This window comes from Neophocaena asiaeorientalis, unplaced genomic scaffold (genome assembly GCF_003031525.2).
Source record: "Neophocaena asiaeorientalis asiaeorientalis breed wild unplaced genomic scaffold, Neophocaena_asiaeorientalis_V1.1 scaffold606, whole genome shotgun sequence".
Taxonomy (NCBI): Eukaryota; Metazoa; Chordata; class Mammalia; order Artiodactyla; family Phocoenidae; genus Neophocaena; species Neophocaena asiaeorientalis.
Genome location: NW_020173687.1, coordinates 11,209,348 through 11,221,731, shown reverse-complemented (window position 1 = coordinate 11,221,731; position 12,384 = coordinate 11,209,348). Strand labels below are relative to the sequence as shown.

General features: G+C 51.6%; 1 protein-coding gene across 1 annotated transcript in view; it reads right to left on the bottom strand.

Annotated features, from left to right (window-relative positions):
- Positions 1–794: 794 nt before the first annotated feature.
- Positions 795–12,384, bottom strand: part of PEDS1 (plasmanylethanolamine desaturase 1) — a 22,359-nt gene continuing 10,769 nt past the window's right edge. Inside the window, exons 3-6 of the mRNA XM_024750266.1 lie at positions 7,472–7,563; positions 6,104–6,248; positions 4,315–4,527; positions 795–1,856 (exon numbers count right to left, since the gene is read on the bottom strand). Coding sequence (XP_024606034.1) covers positions 1,735–1,856; positions 4,315–4,527; positions 6,104–6,248; positions 7,472–7,563 — 572 coding nt within the window. The 3' untranslated portion in view covers positions 795–1,734. The remainder of the gene's footprint in view (positions 1,857–4,314; positions 4,528–6,103; positions 6,249–7,471; positions 7,564–12,384) is intronic.

Below are 12,384 nucleotides of genomic sequence, written 5' to 3'. Positions count from 1 at the left end.
ATATTTGTTCAATGAATGAATGAGATACTTGTTTAAAATGTCCAGTCTCCCGACTTGCCTGTCTGTGAGGTTCCATACAACTAGTTCCTATTTTTCAAACCTCATCTTCCACTTTCCCCTTGCTCACTCCCATCCAGCCACACTCTCTTACAAACCCCAGGATTGTTCCTGCCTCGGGGCCTTTGCACTTGTCCAGCCAGGAAGGCTTTCCCTCCAGTTCTTTCCCCATTTGTTTCCATCTCCTCCTCCAGGTCTCAGCTCAGATGTCATCTCCTCAGAGAGGCCCTCCCTGACCACCCTGCCAAAGCAGCCTCACCCTGCCTTTCTGATATAATCCCAAGATGTTTAATTTTCTTTACAAATCACCGTCTGAATGTCCATGTGCATTTATTTAAGTTTATTGTCTCTCTCCCCAGGAGGTCAGCTCCATCAGGGTAAATCCTTGTTTGTTCACTTCCATGCCCCGGTATCCAGGCCAGAGCCTGGCACACATTAGGTGCCGATAAACATTTGCCAAAGGAATTCACCCATAAGGATCAGCCTTTGTTACTCTATCACCATGATTTTCTGCATGAAGACCATTCCTCATCAAATCACGGGTCCCTTCCAAAAGTGTTTGGAGCAGATGTCGACAGTGATTCACTGTCTTAGATGACAAAGACCTCATCCTTAGCCCAGCGTTGCAAGGGAAGCTGGGAATAGGGTAGGGGTGGGCCCTCACCCTCCAGGCTCCTTACTTCCCTTCCCCCAGGCAACCAGGAAATACGAGGCAGCGAGGTTAAGTAGACTCTTGCTGCTTTGTTATAAATATATTATGTACATCCAAAACATGACATTAAAATATTACTCCGTGTTACAGAAAAGATATTAAGGCTTTCTATTATTTACATTAAACAAGCAAGCACCGTTAAAAAAAAAAATAACCGAAACAAAAAAGCCCCACTCTTCCTTCTCTGACATACCCCCGGCCAGAGAGGACACTGTGTCCCCTTCCAAATGACAAAGACCCTTTGCAGGGGCTGTGCCCTTCGAAGACATCCTCTGATTAGAAACATCAGCTCTGGCTGAAATCACATTGGCAGATGGGGGAGGGGTGGGGAAGAAGGGGGATCCAGACTTGATCAGGAAATTCCAGCCTCGTCTGGCCAGCTGCCCCCAGACCCTTGCTGCACTTTGCCATCCTTGGGTGGACAAGCTAGGCTGAAGGTGGTGACTGGGGCTGTCTATCCACCCAGGCCTTGGGGGTCAGTCTGCAGGTCCATGGCAGGGTAATGCTCCAGGGACATTTAGGTGTGCCTGGGGGCTCCTAGACCACTGAGGGCAAAGAGGAACAGACGACTCAGTGCCCCAATACCAGCCACACTGAAGGGCTGCCCAGTGGGGCAAGGGGTGGTGGGAGTGTGGGGAGTTGGTGAACTTCTCCTCAACCCAAGGGATGGCTGGCAGGGTGGGGCTCTTTTTCTTTTCTTTTTTTTTTGCAGAGTCAGGTTTGGCAGACAGAGCAGTTCAGGTGGCTGGGGAGGGGTCAAGGAAAGAAAACGAAAAAAAGGAAATGAAAAAAATCAGTGGCTCAAGTATTCTGTGTCACAAGGGGTGGGCTGGGGGTGCCCGGGCCCAGCCCAGGAGTTGTCCTCTCCACCTGGATGGGCCAGCGCAAGGAGGCTGGAATTTGGCAGATGGCTTCGGTTTGGGGGAGCTGGGTAAGGTTGGCAACGAGGTGGTGGCCCGGAGGAGTTATTTGATCTTCTGTGCCCATTTCATGTCGTCTGCCCGAGGCTTCTCGCCTGTCAGGCCCTGGATAATGTCCTCTAGGCGTCTCCAGAAGCCCATCTTCTCGAGAGGGTAGTTGAGCCAGCCTGCAGTGGAAACAGGGCAGGGGGGTGTGCGGAGGGGTTGAATGGGAGAGCAGTAGTGAGAGGACGTAGAGAGAGAGCTGGCCCTGCCTCGGGCAGGGGAGGAACAGAGTAAGTCTGCAGGGTGCAGGGGACAAGGACTGAACGAGGAATTTTGGGACAGGGGCTTCCCACCAATGGGTTTAGAGGCTGCTCAGATATGCTTTCATCCCCTCATTCACCTTCTTATTGAGTGCTTACTATATGCCAGGCATGGAGGCAATGTTTCTTATCATTTGGCTCTAATGCTACCTCTTCCAGGAAGCCTTCCCTGACTACCGCTTAGCAGTGCTCCTGTCCTGTCACGTCACCCTTTCTTATTTCTTTACAGCTTTTATGATAACCTGTAACCAATCTCATTAATTCGTCGCCTCCCTGTTTTGTGTTGGTTTTTATCTCCAACTCCCAACTAGAATGTCAGCTCCAAACAGTAGAACCCCATGTTGTTTCACTGTTGATCCCACTGCCTAGGATGATGCCTGGCATATGGTAGGTGCTCAATGAACAGTGCTCATAATCTTATTTAATCTGTATTACAGTCTACCACCTGAACCTTGAAGTACATACTATTGTTAGTCCCACTTTCCACATGAGAAGACTGAGTCTTGGGGACTTCCCTGGTGGCGCCGTGGTTAGGAATCTGCCTGCCAATGCACGGGACACAGGTTCGAGCCCTGGTCTGGGAAGATGAACATGCCGTGGAGCAACTAAGCCCGTGCGCCACAGCTACTGAGCCTGCACTCTAGAGCCCATGAGCCACAACTACTGAAGCCCGCGCACCTACAGCCCGTGCTCCGCAACAAGAGAAGCCTGCGCACCACAACAGAGTAACCCCCGCTTGCCCGCAACTAGAGAAAGCCCACACGAAGCAACGAAGACCCAACACGGCCAAAATTAAAATTAATTAATTAATTAAAAAAAAAAAAAGAAGACTGAGCCTTGGAAGAGAGTTTCCCAATTAGTATATGGCCAAGCCAAGACTGATCCCAGTTCTGGTTGAGCAGTTAAATGATCTCCACAACAGCCTAAATTCTAACCCCTCCAACTGCTCCTAGAAAGCATGACTTTAGGGTGTACAAAAAATGTTTTTTTGTGGCTCTCAGTTCTGCTTCCAGAAAGGCAAAAGTCCCCAAGAAACAAAAACAAAACAAAACCCCCCCAAAACCAAACCAAACACCCCAACCCCTGCCCCCAAACCAGTAGCTGTAGCTTACTGGGTACCTACTATGTGCCAAGCACTTTGCATCTGCCACCTTACCACTCACACCCCAGCCCTGGGAGCTGGTATGTGAAGGAGGTAGCTGTAGCCCCATCTTATTCGTGAATGAGAAAAACAATAACCAGGGAGGCTCGTAAGCCTCCGCAAGTCACATATGGAGGAGCTGAAGGCTACACCCAAGTTGGTCTGACTTAACAGCACGTGTGGTATACTTAACCTTAAAAAGATACCCAGCTGCCCCTGGAAAACCTGGTCGCCTCACCTCATCTCACCTCTTTGGCACTGGCCCATTAACTACCAACAGCATGTGGGCCTCCTTACTACTCCTGGGTCACCTGTTCCTGCCGCAGGGCCTCTGTGTACTTGCTGTTCCCTCTGCCTGGACTGATCTGTCCCTATTTATCTGCATGGAACCCCCCTTTTTCCAGATTTCTGATCTCCTTTATCAACAGCTATGCCCCCTTCCCCCATGACTCTCTGCCCTTCACCCTGCTTTGTTTGCCCTCACAGCATTTCTCACACCTGGACTCTGCCATCTCTCCGACCCTTCTACCCCTCACGCCTCTCACTGAAGCCACACTAGCCACCTTGCTGCTCCTCAAACAAACCAGGCATGTGGTTCCTGCCTCCAAGGCCCTTCACCTACTGCTCCTGCTGCCTGGAGAGCTCTTCCTCCAGATCTGCATGACTCTCTTCCTCAGTTCAAATGTCACCTTCTCAGCGAGGCCTTCCCTGACCACCCTATTTAAAGGGTGAAGCTCCCCATTTCCCTCTCCTACCCTCTGCATTATTTTCCTCCATAGCAGTTAGGACAATCAGATATAGTACTTGTTTTTTAGTGCTTGGAATGTCCCCTCTTAGAATGTGAATGCTATAAAGGTAGGGATTTTTGCCTGTTTTGTTCAGTGCTATGGCACATAGTAGGTGCTCAATAAATATCTGCTGGATGGATGGGTGGTTGGAATCACAACTCCATGAAGGGGGTATGTGTGTGTGTGTGTGTGTGTCTGTCTGGTTTACTGCTGTGTCCTTGGCACCTAGAAGAGTGCCTGGCACGTAGTAGATGCTCAAGAAACGTGTGTTCTGAGAGAATGTTCCTGCAGGACTGCACCACCTCCCACTGTGACCTGTGCCCCTTGATCCTAAGGATGGAGCTGCAGTCAGAGTGGGGGCAGCCCATTCCACGCTACCCTATAGCCGCACCTGTGGTGATGCAGAAGTAGGTCTCGTGGGGTGAGACGTGGTGGATGCGATGGTGTTTACGAGGCAGGATGACATGCCAGTCCTGCAGGAGGACGACCCAGCGCGGCAGCCCAAAGTACGTGTGTGACCACTTGTGGATCTGGTTGGTGAAGGTACCGAAGATGATCAGGCAGAAGACGAAGCATTCCCAGGGGTACAGCTGCTCCAGGACTTCTGCAGCATGGGTAGAGGGGGGTGGTGACCATAGGCCCCATAGAGCTGTCCACAGGGTGGGGGCCCACTGCCAGCCTGGCCCAGCTCCCTTCCCAGGATAGCACCCAGGCCTCTTTCCAACCTCCCAAGTGGACACAGGCAAGCTCAGACTCCCCTCTGGGCCTCAGTCTCCTCTTCTGCTCAGTGGGCAGAATGGAATAAGCATAGGTAATAGTTAAGAATGCGGGCTCTGGAATGAGGCAGAGCTGGGTGCAGATCCCTACTCTGACATTTCTTTTTCTTTTTCGGTCATGCCACGCGGCTTGTGGGATCTTAGTTCCCCGACCAGGGATTGAACCTGGGCCCTCGGCAGTGAAAGCGCGGAGTCCTAACCCCTGGACCACCAGGGAATTCCCCCCTGCTCTGACATTTCTTAACTGTATGAACTTGGGTCAACGACTCTACCTCTTTGAGTCTCAAGCTCCTCAACAACGAAATGAGAGTAAGTCTTTGTCCAGATTCCCTAGAAGCAGAGCCTGAGACAAGGATTCATGTGCACATGAGTTATCTGACTGGTGGGGGTGGCGGGGGGCGGGAAATCCTCTCTTCTGGAAAAACATCTGAGGGAGTGAGGAAAGCAGGACAGGGCAGGGGAAGAGTTAAGCAAAGATGGGGTGGGGGGAGTCTTTTTTTTGGGGTGGGGGGAGTCTTGTCTCAGCCTGATCCTGGGGTGGGGGTGGGGGTCTGAAATATTAATGACTCCATAGAGTTGGTCCCACTCAGAGGCCAGGGGGCTCGCTTTCGCAGGCTTTTTTTTTTGTCACTGGCTTCAGGCTTATCCCAAGGGAAGAGGCGGGACCTGCCCTGGCAGTTCTCAGAAGGGGCAGCTGGATGCTCACAGCAGCTGGGGGACGGGTGTCCCCACTGGGGAAGAGGAGGTGGGCGGGGCAGCACCCCCAACACCACAGACATTCATCACATCTCCCCGCAGCGGGGCTGCTCTAAAGATCAGCACCGTGTCAACTGGTTAGAACAGGATTTGGCACAGGGGAAGGACTCATCCCCCACCTGACAGACGAGGTCGCTGAGGTTCAGAGAGGTGAAGTGACTTGCTCTGGCACAAGTTTCCTCCCCCAGATAGTAGTCAGGGCAGAGGTCTGAACTCAGGACTGGGTTGGCAGGCTACATATACTCTTTCCACTAAGCCCAGACAGCAAAACCAGAAGCCCTCAGGGCCAGGGAGGTAATTCAAATGAGCAAGGCAGGCCAGGCATTGGACAGCAGGGAGTAGTGGGGACTGTGGCAAAGTAGAAAGCGTGCATCTCTGTCTAAGGGGGTGCCCCTGCGGCTCAGCTCTGGCCCAGTACAGCCAAGTGGGAACAAAGACCCAGGGTGGCCAGATCGGATTGTTCAAGAGAAGCTGGAAACACAGATCTTTATGTCAAATATCCCAATTTTACATGATGGAAACTAACTAAAAATTTTTCTAACACAGTGAGGGGCAAACACACACACAAGCTACAGGAGGCTCATGAGAGGGGTGCGTGTGTGCCTGTCCCCAATGGCTCCCTGAAGGCCCACCAGGGGGCACTCTTACCTGGGCTCTGGGTGCGGAACTTGTAGGCCATGTTTAACAGTGGTAGCAGCGTCACCAGGCAGTTGTCCCCATTGGTCTCGATGAAGTCGTGCCGCGTAATGGCTGTCGGGTCAATGTGATGCTCCCGGAATGGCCGGATGAAAGCCTGGGTGGGGTAGGGGGGGCGGGAGAGGGGATCCATCCGACCAGTCCGCCTATGGTGGTCAGCCACTCTCCCTGACTTCCTGCACACACTCCGCACGGGCTCACCTCCTTGCCTTTGAGATGCTGTCCCACCACGTCACTGCTGCAGATCCCACCCAGCCTTCAGGGTCTGGGTCTAACAGCTTTAGTGCAAGATGGGTCGAAATGACCTGGTGGGGACCTTGGGCTGGTACTGCCCCCCTGTGGGCCTCAGTCTCCTGACCTGGGCTATGGGGGTGTTTGGAGACAATCTCCACCCTCCTTTCCTACCCTAAGACAATTGAGGAGGCCCCTCCCAGTGACAGGCAGGACCCTTTCTTTCTTTCCAACGTCCAGGCCCCTCCTTCTGGTAACAGCCTCCCCTTCTTTTAGTACCAGTTGTTCCAATGGGCTGACTCCTCCGCCCCCTAGTTAAGAGTAAGCACGGGGACCCTGGCCTGGCCAATCAGAGCACCCCATCCCTCTGGCCACCGTGACTGGATGAAGGATGGGTGTGTGATCCAAGCTGGGCCAATGGGAATGAGCCATGGTACTCTGGCCGAAACTATGGGAAAGGGGAGTTCTTCTACTGGGGGCACTGAGCTGGGAGGACGGAAGTCTAGGCAGCTGTGAGCCATCCTGGCCAACTTTCCCCACCTTAACTGTATGAACTGTAGGGGAAAGCCTACACGAGAGTGGAGCCAGCGGAGACAGACATGGAGAGGGACTGAGTCCAAAGAATATGGTCTGTCCGTCTCACTGGACCCAGCCATGCCCTAATTTGGCTCTACTCCTAAAATTTTCATTACATGAGTCAGTACCTTCCTTTGGTTAAGTCTGTACCAGATTTTCTACCACAATCAAAAAAGTCAGACTGACTCAAGATAAAGTTCAATGGAAACAGTGAGGTGTGGCAGGGAAGGCAAAGGAGAATAAAATGTGGCGTGGTCCCCAAACTCAAGGGGTTCCGGTGAGGTGGACATGTGTCAAAGCTCTCTGTCCCACGCCTGATGCTTCCAGAAAACCCCAGGGGATTCTTGTTCTAGTCTTGGAGGAGGGGCATGGGGGTCAGGCTGGAACCACAGTTGCCATCTTTCAGATAGGGAAACAGGCTCAGAGAGGAAAGGGGACTCACCCAAGGTCAGACAGCCCGACCTCCTCCTGGAGGACATGGGCTGGGCTTCGGGACTGGGTCAACATACGCACCTTCCCCACGATGGGCAGCTCCACGGAGCCCCAGGTGTCGGCTCCCCAGTGCACCAGGCCAGACAAGAAGTCAGCAATGAGAGCCCCTGCAACTGTGGACAAGAAGAGCATGAGCTGGGGGGGTGCCCACTCCCCACCCCAAATCAGGAAGTCACTCACTTGCTCGCTCACTCATTTATTGGGGCAGAAGGTGTCCCTTCTCTACTTGGGACACTTTGTTCCCTGTGAATGGAGTCTCAGGAATAACATTCCTGGCCTCAATCTGTCCCTTTACTTGCTCTTCCCCAGGGAGATGTGGGGCCTCATTTGCTCGGTGAGTCTGGAGAGAGTAAACCGGGCATGCTCAGATCAGCCCAACCTTTCCCTATTAAGAGCCAACTGTCCCTTTCTCTCTGACCCCCAATCGCCCCATGTAGGGAAGCCCACTCTGCCCCAGTGCTGCTGGTAACCAGATGAAAATGTCCTTCTGGGGTTTGGTGTCGGGAAGTACCTTAGGTCCACATGGAAGCCACGTTCCCCGCAACCTAACTTTTATCAACAGTAAGTGTGATAATTTGCCCTCCAGCAGCCTTTTCCTTGTCTTCGTTCTGAATTTGTTCAGAACTGGAGTGGAGTCCCCTCAGAGACCCCCAAACCATTCGCTCACTTGAGGGTTCAGTATAATACAGAGGTTACGTGCTGTTACATCTGGACTCACATTCCAGCTGTCACTCACTAGCTGTGTGACACTGGGCATGTTACTCAACCTCTCTGTGCCCCAGTTTCCTCTAGATGGATACGAATGATGATGATTAAAAAAACCACAGCAGCTACCATTTATCGAGCACTTTCTCAGTGCCAGACACAAGTGCTTTACATGCTTGATCTTAACGAATTCTCACAATCTGTTAGAAGTTGGTACCATTTTTACTCTTACTTTATAGGGGCGGAAACTGAGGCTTGGAGAACAGAAATAACTAGACTGAGGTCGCATAGATGGCAAGTGGCAGATCTGGGCTCTTAACCTGCTTTGGGGTCCAAATGTAACACAGAAGGATGCACCACGATACTGTCCACATGCGGAAACCGAGGTGGAGTGGCCAGCAAGCTGCCCAAGGTAACACACCAGTGCCACCCCCATCACGCTCCCCTCCCTCTGTGTCTCAGCCCTACTGGCATATTCCCCTTCCCTTACATACCCCTACATGCCTCTGGGTCTCTGCATTTGCTCTTCACTCTGCTGGAACATTCTTTCCCAAGAGGTAACACAGCTCACTCCCTCACTTCCTTCAGATCTTTGCCTCAAAGGTCCTCCGGGGACACCTGATCTAAAATTGTAACCATTCCCATCTTCCAGCATTTCCTAGCACCTATCTTCTTTTCCAAGCACCTATCACCTTGGACTTCATTTCTGTTTGTTTACTGTCTCCCCTACAAGAATATCAGCTCCACAAAGACAGGGATTTTAGTCTTGCATTTACATTGGCTACATTCCAATTACTCACACATAATATGGTTCAGTAAGTAAACATTTGTTGAATGAATCAATGTGAAGCATTAAGTACAGTGTGGGGCACATAGTGAGCCCTCAATACATATTATTATTGTTGTCATTCAGTCATTCAATCAAGCGACATTCTGTGAGGACTTACTGTGTGCCAAGCTCTAGAGCCAGAGGTGCATCAGACATTGAGCTCATGTCGTTGGGACAGAGATATGGGGGTGGGGGTGGGGGGAGGAAGTTGTAAACAAATACACAAAACAAATGTAGTTTTAAGTGCTGGTAAATGCAGCCCACTGGGTCACGTGACTTCAGGCAACCCCCCTCCTCCCCTCCCAGACTGTTTCTCGGTGTGAACTGGTTGTCCAAGGGCCAGCTGGGCCATTTAAAGGTTATTCGAATTCTGCTAGGTCCCATAGCCCCTTGGTGACGGGGGGCCAGGGCCCTGAGGTACTGTGAAGGCTAAGAAAATCCCCTAGATGCCTCCCTGGAGAGCAGGACTCATGCGCGAGGGAGCAAGAGTGAGTGTGTGGGTCACTGTGGACGTGCAGCTCTGGTGTGTGGGCCCGAGTCATGGGTGGCTGTGAATGAAGGCTTTCCAGAGGCCCTGGAGCATCCACCCCACATATGCCAAACATGGGAGGGATGGCGGGGGGCAGGGGAGATACAGCTGCATACATTGCAAGTTCCTGGTGACAAGTGGGCCGCCACGTGGAGACATACAGCACCTCCTGGCATGCAGAAGCCGAAGGACAGGGCGGGGAAGGGGGTGACACTGCATGGGTGGCTGGGCTGGGGAGAGGGGAGGGCTTGGCAGGGCTCAAAGGCCAGTGCACACAAGGCCCCGCCCAGGGCTAGGGAGTCATGCTCCTTAGTGACGGTGCTGGGAGGGTGGACCTGGGCTGGGGAAGGGGTTGGGGAATCTGGCGAAGCCTAGGGCGTTTGCACTTGCTGTTCCTCTACCTGGCACCCCACCCTCTCCCTGAAGATCCCCGAGTGGCTGGCTCCGCTTCAGCCTTCTAGCTCAGAGCAAACATCACCAACCCCCTGGCGAAGCCCTCCTCCCAGGCAGGTGCTCTCGGTCACATCTCCCTGCTTTACTTCTTTCACAGCACTTGTCACCATCTGAGGTGACAGCCTCATTTATTTTCCCCACTTCTCTGATGAGGAAAGGGGCTCAGGGAGGTTGAAGCATCACCCCTGGTCCCATGGCTTGGAAGTGGCAGCCATGGGATGGGAAGAGGTGAGTCTACCAGCCTCCAAAACCAGCATGCTTTCACGCCCTTAATCCGTACCTCAGTAGGTCCAGGGGCATTAATAGAGCTCCTACTGCAAACTACACAGGATGCTGTGGACACACTGCCTTGCGTCTACCAGGAGGGACTAGAGGCACTGTGGCCAAGAGCTAAGGGGGAGCTAGATCAAGGGTCGGGGGCCTCATCTCTTGCTACCATATTGCTGTGTGACCCTGGGCAAGCCCTTTGCCCCCTCTGGGCCTCAGCATCTTCACTTGCACAGCGAAGGGTCAGCTAAGGTGCCTCTTGAGCCCCTGTCCCAACAGCTTGGACTAATCCTGCCCCTAAATGCTGCCTTCAGGAGAACGCAGCCCCCCAGCAGTCCCCCTAGTGCCTCCCCACCCCTGTTCCATGCAACCACCAATCCGCTTCCCATAATTATACTTTGGTTTGGCCAATTCTAGAACTTTATACAAATTGATTCTCATGGTATGTGCTTTTTTGGGTCTAGCTTCCTTCCCTGGCATAATGCTTCTAGAGTCATCCATGTGGTTGTGTGTCTCAGGAGTTCATCCTTTTTATTGCCGAGTAGTATTCCACCATCTGGATGTACCACAGGACATTTGTCCGTTTTGCTCTTGGATGACTAGGTTGTTTCCAGGTTGGGGCTGGTATGACTCAGGCTCCTGTGAACATGCATTCACAAGCCTGTGTGAAGATCTATGCCCTCATCTTCTTAGGGTAGAGATGTCAGCTATCTATCTATCCATCCATCCATCCATTTATTTATTTATTTTTACTGGACATTTATTGAGCATTTATAGTTACCAGGCTCTGTGCCAGAACCTTAAACGTTTTATCTCCCTTAATCCCTAAACTGTACCCAGGCCAGTCCTAAGCTGGTTATACATCTTATCTCCTTAATCGTCCTAAGCATTTAATCCTTACAGATGATAACAGTGATAATAAAAACAATATTAGAAAAACGTTTTGTGATCACGGTTAACATTGGGGTGCTTCCTGTGTGCTGGGTGCTTTGTCAAAGGTGTTAAAAAGTGCATCATCAGGTGTATAACTCCCCACAGATTAAATATGGGCTGTACACAGTGACTTCTCTCCAAGGGGAATACAGTACAGAAGCGGGGCGGGGGTGGGGGAGAAACCTGACAAATACCACTTGGGCCAGGTGGTCAAGGTCAACATCATGGGGATAAGTCATGCTGACGGTACATACCCTTGCTACGAGGTGATGAAAATGGCACTTGACCTCTGAGCGCTTCCTCCCCAAGACACATAACCCACTAAGAAAAATACCAGACGAATTCCAGCAGATGGGCATCCTACGAGCACTCCTCCAAACTGTTCAGATCACTGAAAACAGGGAAAACCTGAGAAACTCTCACAGCTAAGGAGCCTCAAGGGACGTGACAACTAAACGTGATGTGGAATCCTGCATGGGATCCTGGAACAGAAAAAGCACATTAGCTAAAAACTAAGGACATCTGAATAAACTATGGACTTTAGTTCATAATAATGTATCCATATTGGTGTATTAATTGTAACAAACGTATGACAGTAAGATAAGATGTTAATAATAAGGGAAATTGGGGGCAGGGCATATATGGGAACTCGATGTACTATCTGCTCGTCTTCCATAAATCTAAAGCTGTCCTAAAAAATAAAGTCCATTTAAAAAAAACGTGTATCGGGACTTCCCCGGAGGTCCAGTGGTTAGGACTGCGTGCCCCCGCTGCAGGGGGCACGTGTTCGATCCCTGGTCGGGGAACTAGGACCCTGCGTGCCACTAGATGTGGCAAAACAAACAAACAAACAAAAAAAAAACGTGTATCATCTCACATCACGTCCATTGTGATAGGCCCCACCACACCCCACGTGCCAGAGGAGGAAAAGAGACCTGAAGGGTGAGGGCTGCGTGGTCAGGGCTGCTGGCGAGTGGCCAGAGACCAAGGCGAGGGCCATTCATGACGATGCTGAGCCTTCACGTCCACATCTGGGAAATGGGGACATTAATGGTACTTACTTAACTGCAGTCAGTTAATAACAGTGGGCTAATCCTTGGGACATAGCAAGTGCTCCCCGAATGTAGCTACAGTTAGTAGTTAAATATTATTCCTCTCTCTGAGCCTCAAGCCCCTGGCCTTGTCAGGCTGCTGAGCAGGGAGGGATGTGGGCTTTAG